This window comes from Symphalangus syndactylus, chromosome 2, assembly GCF_028878055.3.
Source record: "Symphalangus syndactylus isolate Jambi chromosome 2, NHGRI_mSymSyn1-v2.1_pri, whole genome shotgun sequence".
NCBI classification, from domain to species: domain Eukaryota; kingdom Metazoa; phylum Chordata; class Mammalia; order Primates; family Hylobatidae; genus Symphalangus; species Symphalangus syndactylus.
In genome coordinates, this window is record NC_072424.2 from 66,548,849 (window position 1) to 66,572,411 (window position 23,563).

The following is a 23,563-nucleotide window of genomic DNA, read 5'->3' on the forward strand; positions in this document are numbered from 1 at the left end:
GCATTCTGCTAAAAGCTAAACCACCTCTTCTGCTCATTTATTACCAGTATGGCAGTATGGACTCATAGATTCCTATTTTTAGCAAAGTTCATAATTCATTACTGTCCTTCTGGCATCCACACTATATCCCAGATCTGGCCAGTGGGAGCACCTTCAAGTTGGCTCCTGTATCCTTTTGACATACATTGTTTTTGTTGGGTTGGGGATGTACTTTCTTACTTTCTGGCATAAGAAGGTATTCTACACCTATCCTGCATCCTCCCTACCCAACTCTAGAATAAGCCATTTCTCTGAAGATCTCTGGTTCTTTTTGGTGAGGAATGGTGTTAGACACCAAAATCTTCGTGCTGGATATGCTTATTATTACCAGGGTGCCTCTGCTTATAGGTCCTGTCAGTGGACAGAGCTAGGAAATGAGTTTATGTGTATCACATATTACATACACAAACACAATCATGTATATATATTCATATACATGCATATACATGTGAACGTATATATTCAAATATTTTAAAAATTCTAATCCATCTCACAGAGTTCTTCACTGCCTTCCTCCATTTTGTATTTGTATCTTTCTCCTTCCTCACTGAGAACCCTGATTCCCAACATCAGTACTCATTTGCTCAATCCTACAACACTTGTAAAGTAGTTTGGAGTTTCACAACCATAATTACAGCAAAAAACAAACCCAATAAAAAAGGAGTTCAAGATTTGTTTGCAGTTCTTCCCATCTCATCTCTCATGAGGGTCTGCAGTCAAACCCTATGTTACTAAGTTACTTCTTTTTCCCCCTACCACCTTCAATGTGATTCAAAGTAGGAATTTAACTAATATTTAATCTATATAATATCCACCAGGTAACAAGCTTTTTATAACATAAAAGGTAACTTAGAGAAATTGCAATTAAGGAAAACATACATTGAGAAAAATCACATAAGCAAAAAGTTCTAATGTAAAGAATAGTGTTAAAATGAATATGAAAATTAAATTCCAAAGAACCAAATTATAAAACAAAGGTGACAGACACTTCTATTTAGTAAATTAACAAGTAAAAATAAGTAATTTGACTCCAGTGAGGTCATAAGTAGATGTTTTAAAGCCACATGCTCCTTTTCTCCTACTAGTTACTTGCAGGCACTTTGATTATGATGTTGGTTTTTGGTAAGCGGCCTGGGAAAGATTTTCTGCTGAATGCAGGAAGGATGAAATAACAGAAGAAACAAGAGTTACTAATACCCAAGAGATAACCAGGCAAAGGAACTGAAAAGAGTTCAGTCACAGCTCCTCCTTGCCTCTCCTAGGCACACTGGAAGTAAAACATAATCAAGAATGTTGAGTGTACTAACCATTCAAAGACTGAAAGCCAACGAAGCATTTGTCTTAAAATATGTTTGGGTGATGAGAATATTTTCAAATAAGAAAGCAGTTACTATGGGTCATTTGCTAAATAATAAAAATAGCTATATTATACATAAAAAAATACAACCAGCTATATGCCAAACAGCTTAGTCATTAAGCATACTATAATAATAGCGATTACATTAGTGTTTTTATCTATTTCTTTAAAATAATTTTAAAATAAAATATAAATGAAAGAATTAAACACTTCATTTTGAGAAAGAGGCAGAGGGTAGAAAACAGAAAAATGCTGCTCAGCAAAGTATTAAGACTTTTTCCCCTATACTTAATCCTTCCTTATATAAGAACAGTTTTTCAACATTCAGAAAAATACTTTACCACCATAATTTCCTTCTCAAAAAGAGTAACACTAATTCAAATAAGCATGAGAAAACAAATTTTTTTTTTCCCCAGAGATGAGATCTTGCTGTATTGTGCAGGCTGGATTCAAACTCCTAGGGCTCAAGCAATCCTCCTGCCTCAGCTTCCAAACCCAGCTCATTCTATTTTTTTTTTTTAATGAATTTAAGCAAAAGAAACACACACACACACACACACACACACATACATTCTAGTCAGCAGAGTAAAAAGACTTTTCTGATAGGAAGTAAAGGAGACCATGTAGTCAATTCTATATATTCCATTGTGCTTGCTAGGAAGCTAGCATTTCTCAATTTTAAATGTGCAGACCTTAGCTGGTTAACAAACCAGAACCTTCTGGCCAGGCATGCTGACTCACACCTGTAATCCCAGCACTTTGGGAAGCCGAGGCAGGTGGACCACTTGAGGTCAGGAGTTTGCGACCAGCCTGGCCAACATTGTGAAACCCCATCTCTACTAAAATTACAAAAAATTAGCCCAGCATGGTGGCAGGCACCTGTAATCCCAGCTACTCTGGAGGCTGAAGCAGGAGAATCGCTTGAACCCGGGAGGTGGAGGGTACAGTGAGCTGAGATTGCACCACTGCACTCCAGCCTGGGCAACAGAGTAAGACTCCGTCTCAAAACAAACAACAACAAAAATACCTAAGCCTCCCAATACAAGTGGGAGGCCAGATCCCCTTAAAGAAGGCATTGCAATACTACTACAACCATGTACAGTACTGTAAATCCACAGTTGGCAAACTATAGTCTACAGGCCACATCTGGCCTCACACCTGTTTTTGTAAATAGAGTTTCACTGTGACACAGTCATGCTCACTCATACACATATTGTCTAGGTTTGATTTAGCACCACAATGGTAGACTTGAGTAGTTGTGATATATAGGCAACAAACCCTAAAATATTTACTATCTGGCCTTTCATAGAAAAAATGTGCTAAGCCTTGCTGTAAATCTTCCAACTGTTTTTCAAAGGATGAGCTGCATTTGCTAAAGTGATTGTTCTGGTAATCCCCTACGGGTAATCCCCTAGTGGTCGTGTCTGTTTAAAGTTAAGTGTCTGGTAATCCCCTAGTGGTCCGGGTGTTCTTTCTTTCAAAAGAAAAAAATCTAACAAAAAAATTCTAATCCAGAAGAAAGAACACCCAGACCACTAGGGGATTATCAGACACTTACTTTAAACAGACACGAATTGCCAGGAACCCAAAATGCCACTGCAGTCCGTAAGTTAAATGAAGAGCTTAGGGTAATCAGGTGATAAATGGATTACTGGCTCAAGTTTAAATCTAAGTGGGACGGTATGTCCACAAATACAACCTGAGGTTATTTTCCAGTTACTGGATGTATAACTGGAAGAGAAATACTTGGAAAGTGAATTTCCACATTGGCTGTCTGACCCATGGAATAAGGGTCATTATGCTAGGAAAGGCCAAATAAAAGCCCCTTCAACCAGCCCTCCCTACCAGGGAAATAAACCAAAAGCAATAACGTATCTCCAAGGGAAATGCAAAAATTAGTACCACCAACAAAGATTTAGAATGATTTTTGATTATCATAAATTTAATCATGTTGTTAAACCAAGTGCAGCTGCCATTTCAGATGTGCTGTCTTTAACGAAACAAATCAACATAGCCTCTAAAATCTTATACACAACAAGTTGGCAAATACTTTTTTCTCTGTACCAATCTGTGGTACTATCAGAAGACATCTGCCCTTGCCTAGAATGACCAGTAATAGTATATCTTGCAGCCATAGCATACTGCTTTTCTGCTCTCTGCCACAGTAGAATCCACAGAGACAGTGGTCTTTTAACACCATGGAATACTATGCAGCCATAAAAAATGATGAGTTCATGTCCTTTGTAGGGACATGGATGAAACTGGAAACCATCATTCTCAGTAAACTATCGCAAGGACAAAAAACCAAACACCACGTGTTCTCACTCATAGGTGGGAACTGAACAATGAGAACTCAGGGACACAGGAAGGGGAACATCACACTGCAGGGACTGTTGTGGGGTGGGGGGAGGGGGGAGGGACAGCATTAGGAGATATACCTAGTGCTAAATGACGAGTTAATGGGTGCAGCAAAACAACATGGCACATGGATACATATGTAACAAACCTGCACATTGTGCACATGTACCCTAAAACCTAAAGTATAATAATAAAAAAAAACAAAAAAAAACACAAAAAAATAGTAAATATATATTTAGTACTTATTATGTAACATGCAGTAGTTTAAAGGACTTACATGTATTATGTTATTAAAGTCCCACGCAAGGTAGGCACTATTATCCACATAATGAAGTTACAGAAACACAAGCAACAGAGAGATAACTTGAGTAAAGAGTGGCAGAGCTGGAATTGAAATTTAGTTGGCATAATATCCAGAGTCTCTTTGCTTAAGAGGATCCACTACAGTCGTCTAAATGAAAGGTATTTTCTTTTTTTTTTTTTTTAAGAAAAGGTCTCACTCTGTCACTCAGGCTGGAGTGCAGTGGCCCTACCACTGCTCACTGTAGCCCCAACCTCCCCAGGCTCAGGTGTTCCTCCCACCTTAGCCTCCCAGTAGCTGGGACTACAGGCATGTGCCACCATGGCCAGCTTTTTTTGTTTTGTTTTTGTTTGTTTGTTTGTTTTTTGTATTTCTTGTTAGAGACGGCGTTTCACCAGGTTGCCCAAGCTGGTCTCAAACTCCTGGACTCAAGCAATACGCCCACCTCAGACATCTCAAAGTGTTGGGACTACAGGAGTGAGGCACTGTGCCTGGTGGAAGAGTTATTTTGTTTTCATATTTATTCATGTGTCAGTTGATAAATATTTGGGTTGTTTCCACCCTTTGGCTATTATGAATAATGCTGATAAGAAAATTTACGTACAAGTTTTGTGTGGGCATATGTTTTCACTTCTCTTGGGTATATACTTGAGAGTGGAATTGCTGAGTCATATGGTAAGTCTATCTTAAACATTTTGAGGAACTATGTAACTGTTTGCCACAGTGGCTGCACCAACTTACAATCTCAACATCTATGTGTAAGGACTCCAATTTCTCACTATCACTTGTTATCATCTTTCTTTTTAATTTTTTTCAGAGACAGTGGTCACTCTGACACTACACAGAACAAATCACTGATCAACAATGCTGATGATTTTGTACTTATTAAGAGTGATAAGGAGGAAGTATAAAGTTCTTTAGACATCTTACTAAGACACGTGTAAGACAGAAGACATAAAGCCCACAAAAATTAAGAGTCCATTGCCTAAGTAAGATTTCTAGGGGTCCAATGGTTGGAAGCCTATCAGGATAGCTTCTCCAAGGTGTCAGAGACAAGTTACTGTACTTGCACTATCAGTGGATACTAAAAAGGACGTTACAAAGATTAAAAATCACTGTGGATTTTGAAGCAGTACTCCAACTCATTGACCAAGGAACCTGTTAGGCTACCATTTTTAAGTTGAAATCAGAGCAAAAGATGGCTCTGCAGCAAGTTCAGGCTGTATGTAAGTTGCTCTGCCACTTGGGCCTTATAACGCAGTATATCAACTGTCTAGAGCCTCTGAATCCTTCCTCCAAGATCTTGTGGCAAGAATGACAGCTGGGCAGCAACTGGCTTCTTATGAACCCTATAAGGCCTTCTCCAATCTTCTAAATTTCAATAATCTACCCTCATTTCTTTGTTACCCCAGTTCGCTGCATGGTAGACGCTTCCTGCAGTGCTTGCTTCCTCTGCAAGACTTTTCCATCTCTTCAGTTCTTTTGTAACAGACAATTCTTCACACTAAATTCATTCTGTTAAAATATTTGCTGTGTTTCTGTTTTTAACTAAATCCAAACTGGTATGTCTATTAACATCACACAACTATGTGTGAATGTAAAATCAAACAACAAATGTAGATGCTAGGTCTGAGTTCAACCTCAAAGCTCTAGGAAATCTTGTATCTCAACAGACTAGACCAATTTCTAAAAGATACTATTAGAGATTTTTAGAATACTATTAGCATCTTTCCTGGAAACACATACAGGAAGACACATGTATACAACTATATTTTACAAAAGACTTTTACAGTGAAAAAGACATTGAGTATTTCCAGTTTCTCACTATTATAATGATGCTTCAATAAAATTATTATACACATACTTTTACATATTCTTATTTGTTTGTATATACATTCCATCACTGAATATTTCTGGAGTGCCTATTATAAACAAGTCACCATGCTATGTACTAAGAATACAACTATGTAGAAGACAAACAACATCTCTCCTTTCACAAAATTGGAGCATATTTTCTCAGGACATATACTACCTTATTGCCCATTGAAAGAGTTGTACCAACTTCTGTTCCTACCAAACAGTTTAGGAGAGTACCTATTTGCTCACATTCTAACCAAAAGGGACAATGTTATTATTTCCGATGTGATAGGTAAAAAATTACATTTTGGGCCAGGTGCGGTGGCTCACGCCTGTAATCCCAGCACTTTGGGAGGCCAAGGCGGGCGGATCATCAGGTCAGGAGATCAAGCCCATCCTGGCTAACACGGTGAAACCCCGTCTCTACTAAAAATACAAAAAATTAGCCAGGCGTGGTGGCAGGCACCTGTAGTCAAAGCTACTCGGGAGGCTGAGGCAGGAGAATGGCGTGAACCCAGGAGTCGGAGCTTGCAGTGAGCTGAGATCTCACCACTGCACTCCAGCCTGGGAGACAGAGTGAGACTCTATCTCAAAAAAAAAAAAAAAAAAAAAAAAATACATTTCATTCTTGTTTTAGAATGTATATTTCTTATTAGAAGGACAAAAATTCTTATATTTTCACAGCAAAGTGAGGCTTCTTCATTCAGGGCACTTTTTTTTTCCACTTGATAATAGAGTATGTTTTTAATCCATGACTTAACCATATATTCTGCTGAGGTTCAATTAATAACTATAACCATTTTTTAAAGCAGACATTTATTTATTGAGTTTTATGCTGAATTTACATGCATCATTTATTTACTCCCCACAAAACCTGATAAAGCAGTATTATTTTTTCATCTTAGCCCATTAGCTTGTAAATTCTATAAAGGCAGACATATTTACTTTGTTTACCCATGCAATTAAATATTGAGTATAAATAAATCTTCAGCACAACAAATCTACAAAATAAACATTATTCCTGTGGACATTTTACAGATGAGGAAGGTTAGGTAGGTTAAGTAACAAGACCACACAGCAAATAAGTAGTGGAACTTGGATTTGGTTCTGGGCAAACTTGGCCAATAACCTATGTTCTTAACCACTATATGCTATATATACCAGTATATATACTGTCAAGGTTATTTTAAGAGACTTGTTACAAAAACTTCTATAATGAAAAGTTACTGACTTTGCTGTGCTCTTGCTCTCCAGGTGTTTAACAGTTATGATAAATTACACAAATAAGCTAAAGATATATGCATTTTAAAAGGGAAAATTAACAGAGGTTGGAATCAAATAGGAAATGATTCACACAGAAAGTTGGACTTAGTGCAGCAAGTAACAGATAGTATTGCAGAAGCAGCAAGAAGGGAAGACACACTTTTAAATTTGTTTTGATTAAAACAATAAAAATAATGGCAAACATTTAAACGTTTACCATGTACCAGGTTCTGTTCTAAACATTTTACAAACATTAGCTTATTTAATCCTTACAAAAGTCTTATGAGGCCAACTCATTTTATTGATGAAGAACTTGACACACAGAAAAAAGTAATGTGCTCAATCACACAGACAGTAAGGAGATAAACTAGGCAGTCCAGCTTTAAAACCTGTACTCTAAAATACTATTCTATACAAATAATAAGTTTATACCAATCACTATATATCACTGACATTGTACTCAAGAGTTTGCAATTTCCAGAGTACAGACTACTTTTGTAATTCTAGCTTTTGACAATGACCATGGTTTTAGGTCATAAGTTAGTTAATATAAAGCCATCATATTTTTAAAACAATGAATAGCTCTCAGATGAAAATCTATATTGTGTATAAAACTCAACACAATATAAATTGCTAAGATATACAAAAGTTATATTAGGCCATGATAAATCAATGTTAAGTTAATATATCTCAAATTTTCAGAAATGATAACAGGAGATGAAAAGAGCAAAGTATAGATTTTAATTGCCATCAACAGGGCACTCAACACATAGAACAGATTTTTCTATTTGTACGAAATTTCAATCTAACAGAAAACTATACTATTAGCACCTCATTAAAGTCAAACTCAAAAACATACCTAGAATGCCTAAGTCTTCATTTCTTAGAAAACTACTGTAGTCATTTTCAAAGACGACTATTTATATTACACCTTCAAGATATTCTATTCCATTTTAGGCTTTGTAGAAATATTTGGAAGTACAATCAAAGAAATGAGCTTCTCTCATGGTGTTTTAATAGCTTAGTCCCACTTCACTAGTGCCTGCTTAATGATTCAGAGACATAGCTACTCCCCTTTCAAACTATTATAAGCATATTTCTTACAATGTTCTCTAAAATACTGAGTTAATGCTAAGCATTAGATATAAACTCATTTATTCAGTAAAGACTGCTATAATGCACAACATTCTTTACATTTAGAAAAAGCATATTACTCTGGCTAACTGAATATGTTTTATGTAATAGTTACCATGTTATATTTCATACTGAATATTCAATTTTTGAAAACTGACTCCCATTACACAAATAATGTACGTACACTGATGTAAATTGCATATTCCTATCTGAAAATCACCTTAGAGTAACATTTGGATGAGTTTTAAAGATGCACTAGACTCAAAAGTAATTCCATTTTTTAGGAAGAAGACATTAAACAGGTAAAATTTTAAAAGAATAAAATATATTTAAAATGTACTATGAATAAAGGCAAAACTAGGATGACAAACTACTAAACTGAATTACATCATGCTATGTTTAATTACAATAGGAAACTGCCAGAAAAAATAACATTTTTTTACTACTAGAGAAATGAGTATTCTATGTTTAGCCTCATGAAGCCTTTAAGTGCCACTAAGAACTGACTGTAAAAGGCAAAAGTAAGCTATTTTTAAAAAACCCAATGAAACAATCCAAGAGTCTATACTCTTTAACCAAATATAAATACAGCATTAAGAAAAATAGAAGATTTAGTAATGAAGCAGTTTAACAAATTTTACTTCATCTTTGAAGTCTTATTTTTCAAAGAACTGTATTCACTTGTGTCAAAAAAAAAAAAACAAAACAGTGTAGCCCCACTAGAATTAGTTTCTTAGCCTCAATTTTTCTAATAGTGAGATGGTCTTCTATAAGGCACTTCCAGAAGAACATATCAAACCTACACCCAACTTGCATGATTAGTGATAAACAATCCCACATTTGACTGGCAACTGAGAAAATCTGTACACTGGGCACTTTGTCAGGAAGACTAATCTTGAATGTTCAACATATCAATATTTATCCAATGTTTAGATAAGAGAAAGATATTTTTGAAACTATCCTGAAAGTCATTCATGTGTGTGTATCCCACCTATTCCTATAGCCTCAAATTTATCTATCCTTGGATTATAATCAGACTTATATAGAGCTCAATATACTCTTGGGGTTCCAGATAATTGTTCTAACAACTTTTTGCCGTTAAGTCCCAATTGTAAATTAAGCCACAAACATTTAGGGATAGTGTGTGTGTGTGTTTCTTTTTTCTTTTTCTTTTTTTTTTTTTTGAGATAGAGTCTTGCTCTGGGCTCAAGCAATCCTGCCACCTCAGCCTCCCAAGTAGCTGGAACCACAGGCATGCACTACCATACCCGGTTAATTTTTGTTTGTTTTAGAAACAGGGTCTCCTTATTTTGCCCAGGCTGGTCTCAAATTCCTGGCCTCAAGTGATCCTCCCACCTTGGCCTCCCAAAGTGCTGGAATTACACGCATGAGCCACTGCACCCAGCCTCAAATAAAATGTTAAATACCCTGTTGTTTGAAAACGAATACCCACATGCTTTATTAAACCCATCTTTTCACTTAAGATTCACCACAATGCACAGTTTCTTTTCTTTGACAATGCATAGTTTCTTAATATATTTTAATCTTTTGGAGTCTGGACTCCATATATCCCCTGTTCCATCAGCTAGCAAAAATTCTATCTGTGCTTTACCTTTGATAAGTAAAAATTTCACAGGATGCACTGGTAAGCTTTAATCTCTCTGCTAGTATTATCTTATTTACTTTCTCTTCCTGATTTCCTTGATTAAAGATTGCTTATTTTGTTGTAATGTATTTACTTAGCCAAGATACTTAAAAATTTATAGAACAAAAGTGAAATAAAAACAAGGCTTTGGAAAAATGTTGAAAATATTCATGCTAAAGCATCTTTTATTCTAAGATAGCAACCAAAAAAGTCATAAAAGATTAACCAATAAATTAAAAAATTAACACTTAATAAACATTATGAAAAATCTTAATGAAAGTCAACAGTTAAGAACTTACCCTACAAAAGTATAGAAAATATTTGCTCTGCAAATGCAAACATGAAGTAATTTCCTTCAAAGTAAAAAAGACTTATTTCGATATGCTTAATTATAATTCCAATGATCATATCTTATATCTAGATCTATAATTCATATAAGAGAATTATTTTTCAGTAAAATCTCAAAATTTAGTAGAATTTTCACTTTACAATTTAACAAAGTTCTTTTTTTTGGAGGGGGGGTGCGGGGGGGGAAGTGGTCTCACTCTGTCACCGAGGCTGGAGTGCAGCAGGGTGCAATCTCAGCTCACTGCAACCTCTGCCTCCCAGGCTCAAACGATCCTCCCACCTCAGCCTCCCGAGTAGCTGGGACCACAGGTATGTGCCACCAAGCCCAGCTAATTTTTGTATTTTTGGTAGAGAGGGGGTTTCATCATGTTGCCCAGGCTACTCTTGAACTCCTGAGCTCAAGCAATCTGCCTATCTTGGCCTCCCAAAGTGCTAGGATTACAGGCGTGAGCCACCACACCCAGCCAAAGTTCATTTTTTAATATTATTATTAACTTTTATATTGTTATTATTAATATAATAATACATTATTATATTAATGAAAATGATTTTAAAACAAAGATCAGTAAAGTTTAAAGGAAACTGCTAAATGTTAGCTTACACAGGTCAAAGGAGTAATCTCTGAAAATGAAATTGATGTATAAGTATATATGTAAAATATTTTGTAAAATAAAGTATTTGTTTCTTTCTTTAAAATATTATAAAGTATACATGAAATACCCTGTAAAAGGTGAAGCCTTACACAAACAGTATTATTTCATGCAAAAAGTACAAAAGTGCATACTTACCCTTCTCCTCCCATTCTTGTTATTTTTAGACGAAAATCCACAGAATTCAGACTGGGAGGCTTCCATTTCAAAATATCATCACATCGACCAGGTTTATATTTCTAAAGCCAATTAAAATGATGACAGTTGTTACTAAGAAGCTAAAAATTAAACATTCAATGTATGAAACCTAATGTAACTTTTTATTAAGCAAAATTACTTCTTTTCTAAACATAATTTTAATCTTCAACCAACAAGTGAGGCTAGATATCTACCTTCTTTATTGATGACCTTTCTTCTTTTCCTACCAAAGACATGTAGACCCTTGTTTGTGAAAGTCCAGAAAAAGAATAAAACCAGTGATTCTATCCAACCTTCCTATGACTTAAAAGAATCTTCATTTTTAAAAATGCTTTTTTTCTTGTTCAGCTTTATGGAGGGATAATTTATAATGAATAAAATTAACCAACAAACCTTGACAAATATATACAGTTATGTAACCATGACCAAAATCATGATATTGAACATTTCAAGGACCTGAAAAAGTTTCCTGCTACCATTTGCAGTCAGTTCCCTCCGTCGGCATTCTGGCAACAGTGATCTGCTTTCTACGACTATGGTTGTACCTTTTCTAGCTACGTAAGAAATACTTTAAAAATAAAAAATAAAGAAATACTTTACATAAGATTTTTGAGATGAATCTATCCTGGTGCGTATATTAGTAGTATGTTCCTTTTCATTGCTGACTAGGATTCCACTGTATGTATATACCACAAATTGTTTACACATTTACAAGGTGATCGATATCTGGGTTGTTTCCAGTTTTTGGCTATCATGAATGATGCTGCTCTGAACATTTGTATCAACATGTTTTCCTAACTCTTGGGTAAATAACTAGGAGAGTGGAATGACTGTATCACATGGCAAATGCATGTTTAGCTTTGTAAGAACTGTCAAACTGTAACATTTTCTATTCCTACCAGAAATGAATGAGAAGTCCATTCGCTCCATATCTGCCTTGGACTAGGCATTGTCAGTCTTCTTAATTTAGCCTGTCTAAAGTGTGTGCCTCATCATTTTAATTGGCATTTCTCTAATGACACAAAGATGGTGATGATCTTTTCTTTTGTTTATTGCTATCTGTATACCTTCTTTGGTGAAGTGTCTGTTCAAATCTTTTACTCTTGTTTGCACTGAGCTGTTTGACTCATTACTGCCTTGTAAGAAGTTACTTACATATTCTAAATAAATAGTCTTGGTTGGATATATGTATTACAAATATTTTCTACAACTCTTTGGCTTTTTCATTTTCTAAACAATTTCTTTTGAAGACCAAAGTTCTTTATTTTAGTAATGTGAAAATTATCCATTTAAAACTTATATAATTTGTGCTTTTTGTGACCTATTTAAGGAATATTTTCCTAAAGTCATTACAATTTTCTACTATGTTTTCTTAGATAAGTTTTATGGTTTCAGCTCTTATTTTTAGGTATAGAAACCACTTCAGCTTTATTAATTTCTATGGTATGAAGCACAGGACTGTATATATATGTGTATATATATATATATATATATATATATATATATATATATATACACACACACACACACACAATTTCTTTTCTCACTAATCTGTTGCATTGACTTATATGTCTTTCTTCCTGCTAATAGAATAGTCTCAATTACTATAACTTTATACATTTTGAAAACAGGCTGTGTAAGTCCTCAGACTTTATTCTTCTTTTTCAAAACACTTTTAGCTATGTAGCATTTACATTTCCACATAAATTTTAAAATCAGCTTGCCAATTTCTATGAAAAATACGCTTGCTGAGATTTTAATGAGGATTACACTGAATCAATCAATAGGTTAGGGAAGAAATGATATCTTAACCAAATTGAATCTTCTGATTCATAAACACTGTCAGTCTCTCCATTTATTCATCCTTAAATGAATCTTAACAATGTTCTGTAGTATTCAGTATGGAGATCTTACATGGCTTTTGTTAAATGTATTCCTAATAATTTACTATTTTTGGTGAAATTATCAACATAAAAATTCAGTTTTGCTTCTATACACCAGCAATAAAAATTAAAAGAAAAAAAAGAAAAGGACATTTTTAAAAACTTACAATAGGGTTAGGCACAGTGGCTCAAGCCTGTAATTCCAGCACTTTGAGAGGTAGAGGCGTGAGGATAGCTTGAGCCCAGGAGTTCGAGATCAGCCTGGGCAAGAAAGCAAGACCTTATCTCTACAAAAAAATTTAATAATTAGCCAAATATAGTGGCACATGCCTGTAGTCCCAGCTCCTTAGGAGGCTGAGGTGGGAGGATTGCTTGAGCCTGGGAGGTCAAGGCTATAGGGAGCCATGAACATACCACTGCACTCCAGCCTGAAAAACAGAGTGAAACTCTGTCTCAAAAAAAAAAAAAAAAAATGTGCAATAGCATCTAGAGGAACAAAATATGTAGGAATTAATTTAACCAAGGTGAATCATCTGTAAACTGAACATTGTTTTCTTTAAATAAAAAAAAAAGAAAGAATCATATGTTCATGGATAGGAAGACTCAATGTGTTAAGATACCAATACTCCCAGAACAATCTACCAATTCAATGCAATCTCTATGAAAATTCCAACAGCGTTTTCCACAGAAATGAAAATGTGCTCTTCAAAATCAAGTGAAATTTCAACAGGCCTAAAGAGTCAAAACAATCTTGAAAAAAGAAAAAAATTGGAAGAGTCACACTTTTTACTTTTCAAAACTTACTACAAAGCTACAGTAATCAAAACAGTTGGTACTGGCATAAAGATAGACACAAAGACCAACAGAATAGAATTAAGAGTACATAAATAAAGTCATACATCTATAGCAAATTGATTTCTTTTCCACAAGGATGCCAAGCCCATTCAATGAGGGAAAGAATACTCTCTTTAAGAAAGAGAGGTGGGACAGCTGGTTTTCCACATGCAAAACTATGAAATCGAATGTCTACCTCATACCATATACAAAGATTAACAAAAAATGAATAAACAACCTGTAACATGTAAAACCATAGAAGTCTTAGAAGAAAACATAAGGCTTTGCAATCTTAGATTTAGCAGCAGATTTTTAGTTTTGACACCAAAAGCATAAGCAACAAAAGAAAAACTGTATAGTTTGGACTTAATCAAAATTAAAAACCTTTGTGCATGACAGAACATTATCAAGAAAGTGAAAAGACAACCTATAGAATGGGAGAAAATGTTTGCAAATTATACATCTGATATAAATCTGGATATATATCTATTTATGTCCAGAATATATTGTTAAAATGGATACAACTTAACAACAACAAAAAAACCCAAATTTAAAAGTCAAAAGACTTGAATAAACATTTCTCCAAGGAAGATATACAAATGGCCAATAAGCACATGAAAAGATGTTCACTATCGTTAATCATTAAACAAATGCAATCAAAATCAAATGGAGATACCACTTCATACTAACTAGGGTGACTACAATTTAAAAAAAAAAAACAGAAAATAACAAGTGTTGGTGAGAATGTGGATAAATCAAAACATGCACATTGCTGTTAGAAATGTAAAATGGTGCAGCCACTATAGATAAAAGGTTAACAGTACCTCAAAAAGCCAAACACAGAATTACCACATGACCCAGAAGTTCCATTTCTAGGTACACACTCCAAAAACCTGAAAACAGCTACTCAAACAGACACTTGTATGTCAATGTTCATTGAAGCATTCTTCACAAAAATTAAAATGTAAAGACAATACAAGTTTCCATCAACAGGTGAGTAGATAAACAAAAGGTTGTATATACATACATTATCCAAATATAAAAAGGAATGAAGTTTTGATACATGCTACCAAATGGATGAACCTCAAAAGCATTATGCTAAGTGAAATAAGCCAGACACAAAAGGAAAATATTGTATGATTCCACTTACATGAAATATTTAAAACAGAAAAAAACCATGGTGACCGAAAGTGGATTAGAGGTCACCCAGGGTTACAATGTGGAAGAAAATGGAAGTTACTGCTTAGTGGTTAAATGATTTCTGTTTGGGATGATGAAAAGGTTTTGGAAATAGACAGTGGAGGTGGTTGTACAACACTGTCCATGTAATTAGAGATTATAAAAATTATTTTAATAAACAAAAGCTTTGTAAATAATTTATTTACAAATAATTACAAGATAATTATTTGTAAATAATTGTGTTCTTAAGCATTATAACTTCCTAATGTATATAATATGTAAATATAAATAAATCATACTAATCAATATATTTGTATATTCACTTTATAGGTATCCTAATTGGAATGCATTTACTCAACAGAATGAAAAATTAATTGAAATTTTTTGATATGTAAAGTATATAACATTATAACACACTGTTTGATATACATAGTGAAATGATTACCATGGTAAAGCAAATTAACATTATCCATCTCCTCACAGTTACCTTGTACGTGTGTACATGTGTGTCAAGAACATCTGAAATCTACTCTCTTAGCAAACTTCCAGTATATAAAACAATATTATTAAGTACAATCATTGTGCTGTACATTAGACCTCCAGAGTTATTCAGCCTACGTAACTGCAAATTTGTGCTCTTTAACCTACATCTCCCCAACTCCCCCATCCCCAGCAGTGGTAACCTTCTTCCTAGTCCTGAACAGTAGCTTCTAGTTTCAACAAAACAAATCCCTTTGAATACCCACAATTGAGAGGGAGGACAAAAAGCATGCTCTCCCTCTGACCTGAGCTTGCTAATTTTTTCATATTTCTAACCACAGAAGACTGTACAGTTAGAACAGACACAGTAATTTATATCTGTTTCAATTATAATAAGGAGGTACAGAATTAGTTTATCACCTATAATCAAAAGTTGTTATTAATGAGTTACCAACTGAGTTTGTTTCTCCCCCCATTTAAAAGAGCTTATTAACCAAGTAGCTTCATAATAGGTGTTTTTTGCATTCCGTTTCTGCGTACTCAACTTTTTGAGATTCCACATGTAAGTGAAATCACACACCATTTCTCTTTCTGTGTCTGGCTGATCTTGCTTAGTACAACGCCCTCCAGCTCCATCCATGTGGTTATAAATGATAGGATCTTTTTTTCTAAGCCTGAATAACATTTGTTGCCTAAATACACCATAATTTCTTAATTCATTGACCCACTGAAGGACATTTAGGTGGTTTCCATATGCAGGCTGTTGGAAATAATGCTGTAATGAACATGGAAGCATACATATCTCTATGAGGTACTAATTTCATTTCTTTTGGTATATACTTAGAGGAACTGCTGAGTCATATAATAGTTCTGTTTTTAATCTTTTGAGGAGCCTCCATACTGTTTTCCATAATGGTTGTACCAATTTACATTCCTACCAACAGTGGGACACCCTCACTCTCCACACCTTCACCAACTATTTTGTATGTTATCTTGTATTTTCAATAATAGCCATCTTAACATGCATAAGGTAATATCTCAATGACGTTTTAATTTTCATTTCTCTGTGACTGGTGATGTTGAGCACCTTTTCATACATCTGTTAACCTTTTTTTTTTTTTTTTTTTTTGAGACGGAGTTTCCCTCTCGTTGCCCAGGCTGGAGTGCAATGGCACAATCTCAGCTCACCACAACCTCTGCCTCCCAGGTTCAAGTGATTCTCCTGCCTCAGCCTCCCAAGTAGCTGAGATTACAGGCATGTGCCAGCATGCCCAGCTAATTTTGTATTTTTTTTCTTCTTTTTTTTAGTAGAGACGGGGTTTCTCCATGTTGTTCAGGCTGGTCTCAAACTCCTGACCTCAGGTGATCCACCCGCCTTGGCCTCCCAAAGTGTTGGGATTACAGGCATGAGCCACCATGCCCGGCCACCTGTTGACCACTTTCATGGCTTCTTTGGAAAAAAAAAAAAAAAAAAAAGTCTATTCAAGTCCTTGGATTATTTGTTTTTGTTTTGTTTTTTGCTACTAAGTTGTGAATTCCTTTAATATTATAGATATCCCCTTATCAGATATGTGTTTTGCAAATATTTTCTCCCAATCTGCCTTTTCATTTTGTTAATTGTTTCCTGTTGTGCAGAAGCTTTTTAGTTTCATGTAGTCTCAGTTGTCTATTATTGCTGTTGTTGCCTGAGATTTTGATGTAACATCAAAAAGATCATTGCCAAGACCAACACCAAGGAGCTTTTCCACTATGTTTTCTTCTAGGAGTTTTACAGTTTCAAGTCTTACAGTCAGGTATTTGATCTATTTTAAGTGGATTTTTGTGTATGGTATAAGGGTCCAATTTCATTCTTTTATATGTGGATATTCAAGTTTCCCCAACATCATTTACTGAAAAGATTATCTTCTCCCCATTGTGTATTCTTGGTGCCTATGTCAAAAATTTGAACATACATGCTTGGGTTTATTTCTGGGCCCTCTATTCTGGTCCACTGGTCTATGTGTATGTTTCTATGTCAGTACTACACGATTTTAATTACTAGAGCTTAGTAATATAACTTGAAACCAGGAAGTGTGATGCTTCCAACTTTGTTCTTCTTTCTCAAAATTGCTTTGGCTCTTTCAGGGTTTTTAGTCCCCTACAAATTTTAGAATTGTTTTTCTCTAGTTCTGTAAAAAATGTCATTGGTATTTGGATAGGGATTGCACCAAATCTGTATATCGCTTTGGGTAGTATGGACATCTTAACAATGTAAATCTTCCAACTCATTAACATGGAATATCTTTCCATTTATTTTTATCATCTTCGATTTCTTCCATCCTGGTTAAATTTATTCCTAGGTATTTTATTATTTTTGATGCTATTGTAAATGAGATTGTTTTCTTCATTTTCTTTTCAGATAGGCTGTTATTGATTGGTGTAAAGAAATGTAACTGATTTCTGTATGTTGACTTTGCATCTCACAACTTTATTGAATTAACAGGTTTTTTTAATATAACAGTCTTTTTCTACATATAGGATCATGTCATCTGCAAACAGAGATAATTCTACTACTTGTTTTCCATTTTAGATGCCTTTTATTTCTTTTTCTTGTCTGATTGCTCTTGCTAGTAGCTCCAGTATTATGTTGAATAGAAGCACCAAGAAGGGGAATCCTTGCCTTGTACCAGATTTTACAGGAAAAGCTTTTAGTTCTTCCCCATTAATTGTGATCCTAGCTGTGGCCTTTTCATAAATGGCCTTTGTGTTGAGAAAATTTTCTTCTATACCTATTTTACTGGAAGTTTTTGTCATAAAAGATGTTGAACTTTGCCAAATGCTTTGTATGAATCTGTGGAGATGATCATGTGGTTTTAGCTTTTATTCTGTTAACGTGGTATATCATATTGATTGATCTGCATATGTTTATACCAACCTTGTAACCCAGGGATAAATCTCGCTTGGGGATTTTAAATGTATTCTGAGTACACGGTAAAAAAAGAAAAGGTATTACCTGAGTGTCTTAAAATTGATTACAGAGGAATGAACATTGTAAGCCTTGAAGGATGGGTAATATTCACTCATGCAGATTTGCAACATGAAGTAAATATGAGCAAAAACACAGAAGTAGAAAAATATAAGATGTGCTAAAGGAGAGGCAAGTCTCCCAATTCAGTGTGTGCATTATGGAGGGTGGGGCCATATTATAAGAAAAATACTTAGGAAAAATTGCTAAGTGTCTCAATATTAGTATTTTTTAATTATCCAAGTCAAATTGCATTCTAACAAATTTTTAATTTAATTTTTAAAATTAGATATGGAGTCTTGCTATCTTGCCCAAGCTGGAATGCCGTGGCTATTCACAGGTGCAGTCATAGCACTGCAGCCTTAAACTCCTGAGTTCAAGCAATTCTCCCACCACAGCCTCCTGAGTAGCTGAGATGAAGGGTACAATCCACTGCACCCAGCTCAAACAGATTTTTATAAATTATTTAAAACTGCAAAAATCATAATCACAGGATTGCTTATTTCAAACGGAAGTCCATACAATGACGATTCAATATAACTTAAGTTTTGCTAAGAAAGAAAAAATCATTGGAATTGATAGGAAACACCTTTTAACTGTGCCACGTGTAAGAAAATAATGCACATTATTTTCCCTCAAGTTTTGTATTGAAGCATGAGTAAGTATAAAATCAAATATATAATTTTTCAGTGGAAATTTTCTTCCATATATTTGCCCTGAGAGATTTATTTAGGTAACATACATGCTTCAGGATAATCACAAATAAATCTCTTTAGACTGGCTTTCGATATAAGTTTTTTTGGAATGTTGAAACTGCAACATTTTCCCATTGTCAACCCATTAATGAACAGAATCTGATAAAATATAGTCATTTTCCTAGTAAAGCTTATTTGACTGAAAAGTCACAGGTCTTTAAGTAACAGTGGCTCATCACAGTAGTAAAGGGTCAAAAAAAATAAGGGGAGAAAGGAGTGTCAGCAAGACAGAATAGGCTCAAGAAAAAGAGTAAGTTTGTGTAGCTTGAAACACACTATGCACATCCCACCGCATTTGCAACCTCTGCCAAGGAACTTTCATACTTACAGACAAATCATCATTTAGTTCAGCTTCCTACTTGTTTATAATAATTGACTACAAGACCACTTAGAAACCAGTATCAATCCAAGTTATTAAATCTAGAAAAGTTGAATGATGGTATAGTTTTAAAATATCTCCTAATAGGTACCTAATGATAAATTCTAAAAATCTTTAATATGTAATTTTATTTGTATAATAGATATTAAATATCATTCACATTCTCTTGCCTGGAAATCAAGACTCAATTTTGCCTAATAAGAAAACAACATGTATCAACTCTTCTGTTTTTACACAGCAATAATTCAGAAACTTAAGTAACTCCTCATCTCATTGCACACCAAATCATTCATATTAATTTGGAATACTAGACTTGATATTATTAGGAATTTCAAAGCACCTTTACGAAAATTAATGATTACAAAATTTTAGAAAATGGGGCCAGGTGCAGTGGTTCACGTCTGTAATCCCAGCACTTTGAGAAGCCAAGGCAGGCGGATCACCTGAGATCAGGAGTTCAAGACCAGCCTGGCCAACATGATGAAACACCATCTCTAATAAAATACAGAAATTAGCTAGGCATGGTGGCGCATGTCTGTAGTCCCAGCCACCTGGGGGGCCAAGGCAGGAAAATTGCTTGAACCTGAAAGGCAGAGGTTGCAGTGAGTTGAGATCACACTACTGCACGCCAGCCTGGGCAACAGGGTGAGACTCTGTCTCAAATAAATAATTAATTAATTTAGAAAGTGGTATTTTAAAAATACTGTAGTTCCCAGTTACTGAATGTAGATTCAACAATGACACAGATTCTATGAGTAAAATATATTGAAATACCCATTAGAATGTAATTCTACTTCAGAAAAAAATCACATCAATTTTGTGCCTATAAAACACCTAGTAAAATGCTCAAATACTTTAATAAAATAATTTAAAATACAGAATTTCAAAACTTACTACAAAAATATGTCTCAGGTATACTTAATTTAAAAATGAAATATCTGAGATTATGAAATAAGCTAACAATATTTATGAAAGATTATATACATAAATCACTACCAAATAATCCCTTTTTCATGATCCCCAAAATAATAAGAGCAAATATATTACAAATACAGAAACTGAAAAAGCCTTTTAGAAATAAATATTTATGATTTATCAAACTTGAAATACAGAATCTTGCTGAACTATAAAGAAGGATATAAAAACACAATTCTACATGTTCTCGTGTATAGTCAGAGTAATATAATTCAATTTACCAGCATGTATCTAGGTTAAAATAATTATCAGAGCTATAGTTAACTGATAAATACAATACTTAGTTTATAGAAATAAATCTGATTATATGAGGTAAGCTGTCAAAAAAAAAAACTGGGGATATATTAGGTGTAAACGTAATTACCAATATAACCCCAAGATATCCATTGCCATCTTAAAGTCAAAAACATAATAAATGTAAACGTCAGGCAGCAAAATAAGATGCTTAAGAAAGTGCTGACCAGATGAGGACAGACCTGGCTTAGAGGTAGAAGATGGCCATATGCCAAAGAGAAGTCTGTAAAACTAAGGTGGAGAGGAAGCTAACTGGAGGTATACGTGATATATATTTGTGGTGTAAAGCACTGGTTCTCAACCAGGGGAGATTTTGCCTCCAAGGGATATTTGGCAATGCGTGGAGACATTTTTGGTTGAACAAGAGGTGGGGAGGGGGTACTACTGCCATCTAGTGGTTAAAAGCTAGATATGCTACTAAACATCCTACAAAGCACAGGGCAGCTGCCCACAACAAAGAATTATCTAGCCCAAAATGTCAACGGTGCCAAGGCTGAGAAACCCTGATGTAAATGAAGCTAGCATTAGTAACGGCAAAGGAGCAACATATTTAGTCCCTCTTTGCCTCTACCAACGTAATTATTTTAAGCAAGTTCAAAGTGGGCTTTATCTATCTCATTTGTAAAAATGCAATAGCATTTTGCTTGCCTAAAACAGGATATCTAGACCAGAGATATCTAAAAACACTTTGCAGGCTTATGTTATTCTATTATTTCCACTAGTAAAATGTGCGTAGTTATCACCAGGTTCTACAGTAAAACTTAAGACATAATGCCTTCTTCACAAAGATCACATCTGAAGCTAAGAAAGATCCCTGTCCTCACTATATTAGTTTTATTACAGCATTTATTTTTAAAGAAAACTTCAGAAATCCTAGGCAGTAATGCTACTAGAGACAGTAAAACAATGGAATCAATTACGAACGCACATTCTTCAAGAATCTATTATTTGCCTTTTCACTGTTACACATTATACAGCATCCACTCCTCTAAAACTCCAAATATACTTACAATGAAAATTACTCCTAAATCTTCATCTTTCGTCCTAACTTTCTCCCAAATAAAAGTATGTCAGGCACTGGCTTATTCATTAGTATCCTAAAGGCAGCCTAAAGTTTTAAATCTAAAACTGAATCATTTATATTCTTAAACAAAAAACTAGTTCATCTCCATTCTGATTTCCATTTCTGATTAACATAATGCTCCTAACCAGAAAGGTTCAAAACTCTCAAATCATCTTTGATGCAGTCTCTACCAGTTCCATATTCCACCAATTATCTCTATTACTTTTTCACCCAGGCTATTGTGATCAACCTAACTGTTATCCCTATTAACAACCGGCCCTATCAAATACAACTGATCCTGAATCCACCTGGTTAGATGGTTTACTGAAAATAATACAAGCTTCTCAACCTAACAACAAAAGACCACCTCCCCCCACCCGCTTATCTAGCCTTATTCATCCTCTCTAGTCTTATCCCCTACTATGCCCTTTACACAGAATAATAAAGGCAGTAATAACTTCTAAGGGCTAACATCGACTGAGTTTTCACTTTTCACCAGTTACTGCTTTGAGTTCTCTTAAATCACTTTATTCTCAAAATAGCTCCATGAGGTAGGTCAATCTAACATAGTACCCTTTTCTCATGGATCACAAAACAGAGTCATAAAGAAATTGGTAGAAAAGATATTTGAACCCAAGTATTTTATTCCAGACTCCAAAATATATACTAACTACCACATTGTACGGGGTGAATGGAAAGACAAAAAGGTGCACACCATATACAAAAATCAACTCAAATGGATTAAACATTTAAACACAAAAATGGAAGCTGTAAAACTCCTAGAAGAAAGCAAAGAAAAACTTCTTGACACTGGTCTTGGCAACTATTTTCTGGATATAACATCAAAAGCACAGGCAACAGAAGCAAAAACAGACAAGTGGGACTACATCAAACTAAAAACCTTCTGCACAGCAAAAGAAACAATGAATAAGGTGAAAGGTCAACTATGAAATGAGAAAAAATAATCTGCAAACTATACATCCACAGGGGTTAATATTCAACATATAAAGTCATACAACTCAATATTAAAAACACAAATAACCTGTTAAAAATGGGTAAGGGCCCTGAATAGACACTTCTCAAAACAAGAAATGTAGATGGCCAACAGACCTATGGAAAAGCTGCTCAGCATTTCTAATCAGCAGGGAAATGCAAATCAAAACCTCAATAAGACAGCACTTCACATTTACGAGGATGCCTATTATCAAAAAGGCAAGAAATAACAAGTGTTGTCAAGGATATGGAGAAAAGTGAACCCTTGTATACTGCTGGTGAGAATGTAAATTGGTACAGCCCATTAGTGAAAACAGTATTGAGGTTCCTCAAAAAATTAAAGACAGAACCACCCTATGATTCAGCAATCCCACCTCTGAGTATGTATCTGGAAGTATTGAAAACAGGATCATGAAGAGATATCTGCTCTCTCCCATTCACTGCAGCTTTATGCACAATAGCGAAGATATGGAAGCAACTTAAATGTCCTGCGATAGATGAACGGTTAAAGAAAACGTAGTGTATATATAACGGAATATTATTCAGCCTTACCCCAGAAAAGTAATTTCTGCCA

At 34.7% G+C, this 23,563-nt stretch overlaps 1 protein-coding gene across 2 annotated transcripts in view; it reads right to left on the bottom strand.

Moving 5' to 3' along the window:
* RNGTT (RNA guanylyltransferase and 5'-phosphatase) overlaps window positions 1–23,563 on the bottom strand; it is a 369,800-nt gene that overhangs the window by 156,989 nt on the left and 189,248 nt on the right. For both annotated transcript variants that reach the window (XM_055258453.2, XM_055258464.2), the window contains one exon: window positions 11,091–11,191. In XM_055258453.2, the coding sequence (XP_055114428.1) occupies window positions 11,091–11,191 (101 nt within the window). The remainder of the gene's footprint in view (window positions 1–11,090; window positions 11,192–23,563) is intronic.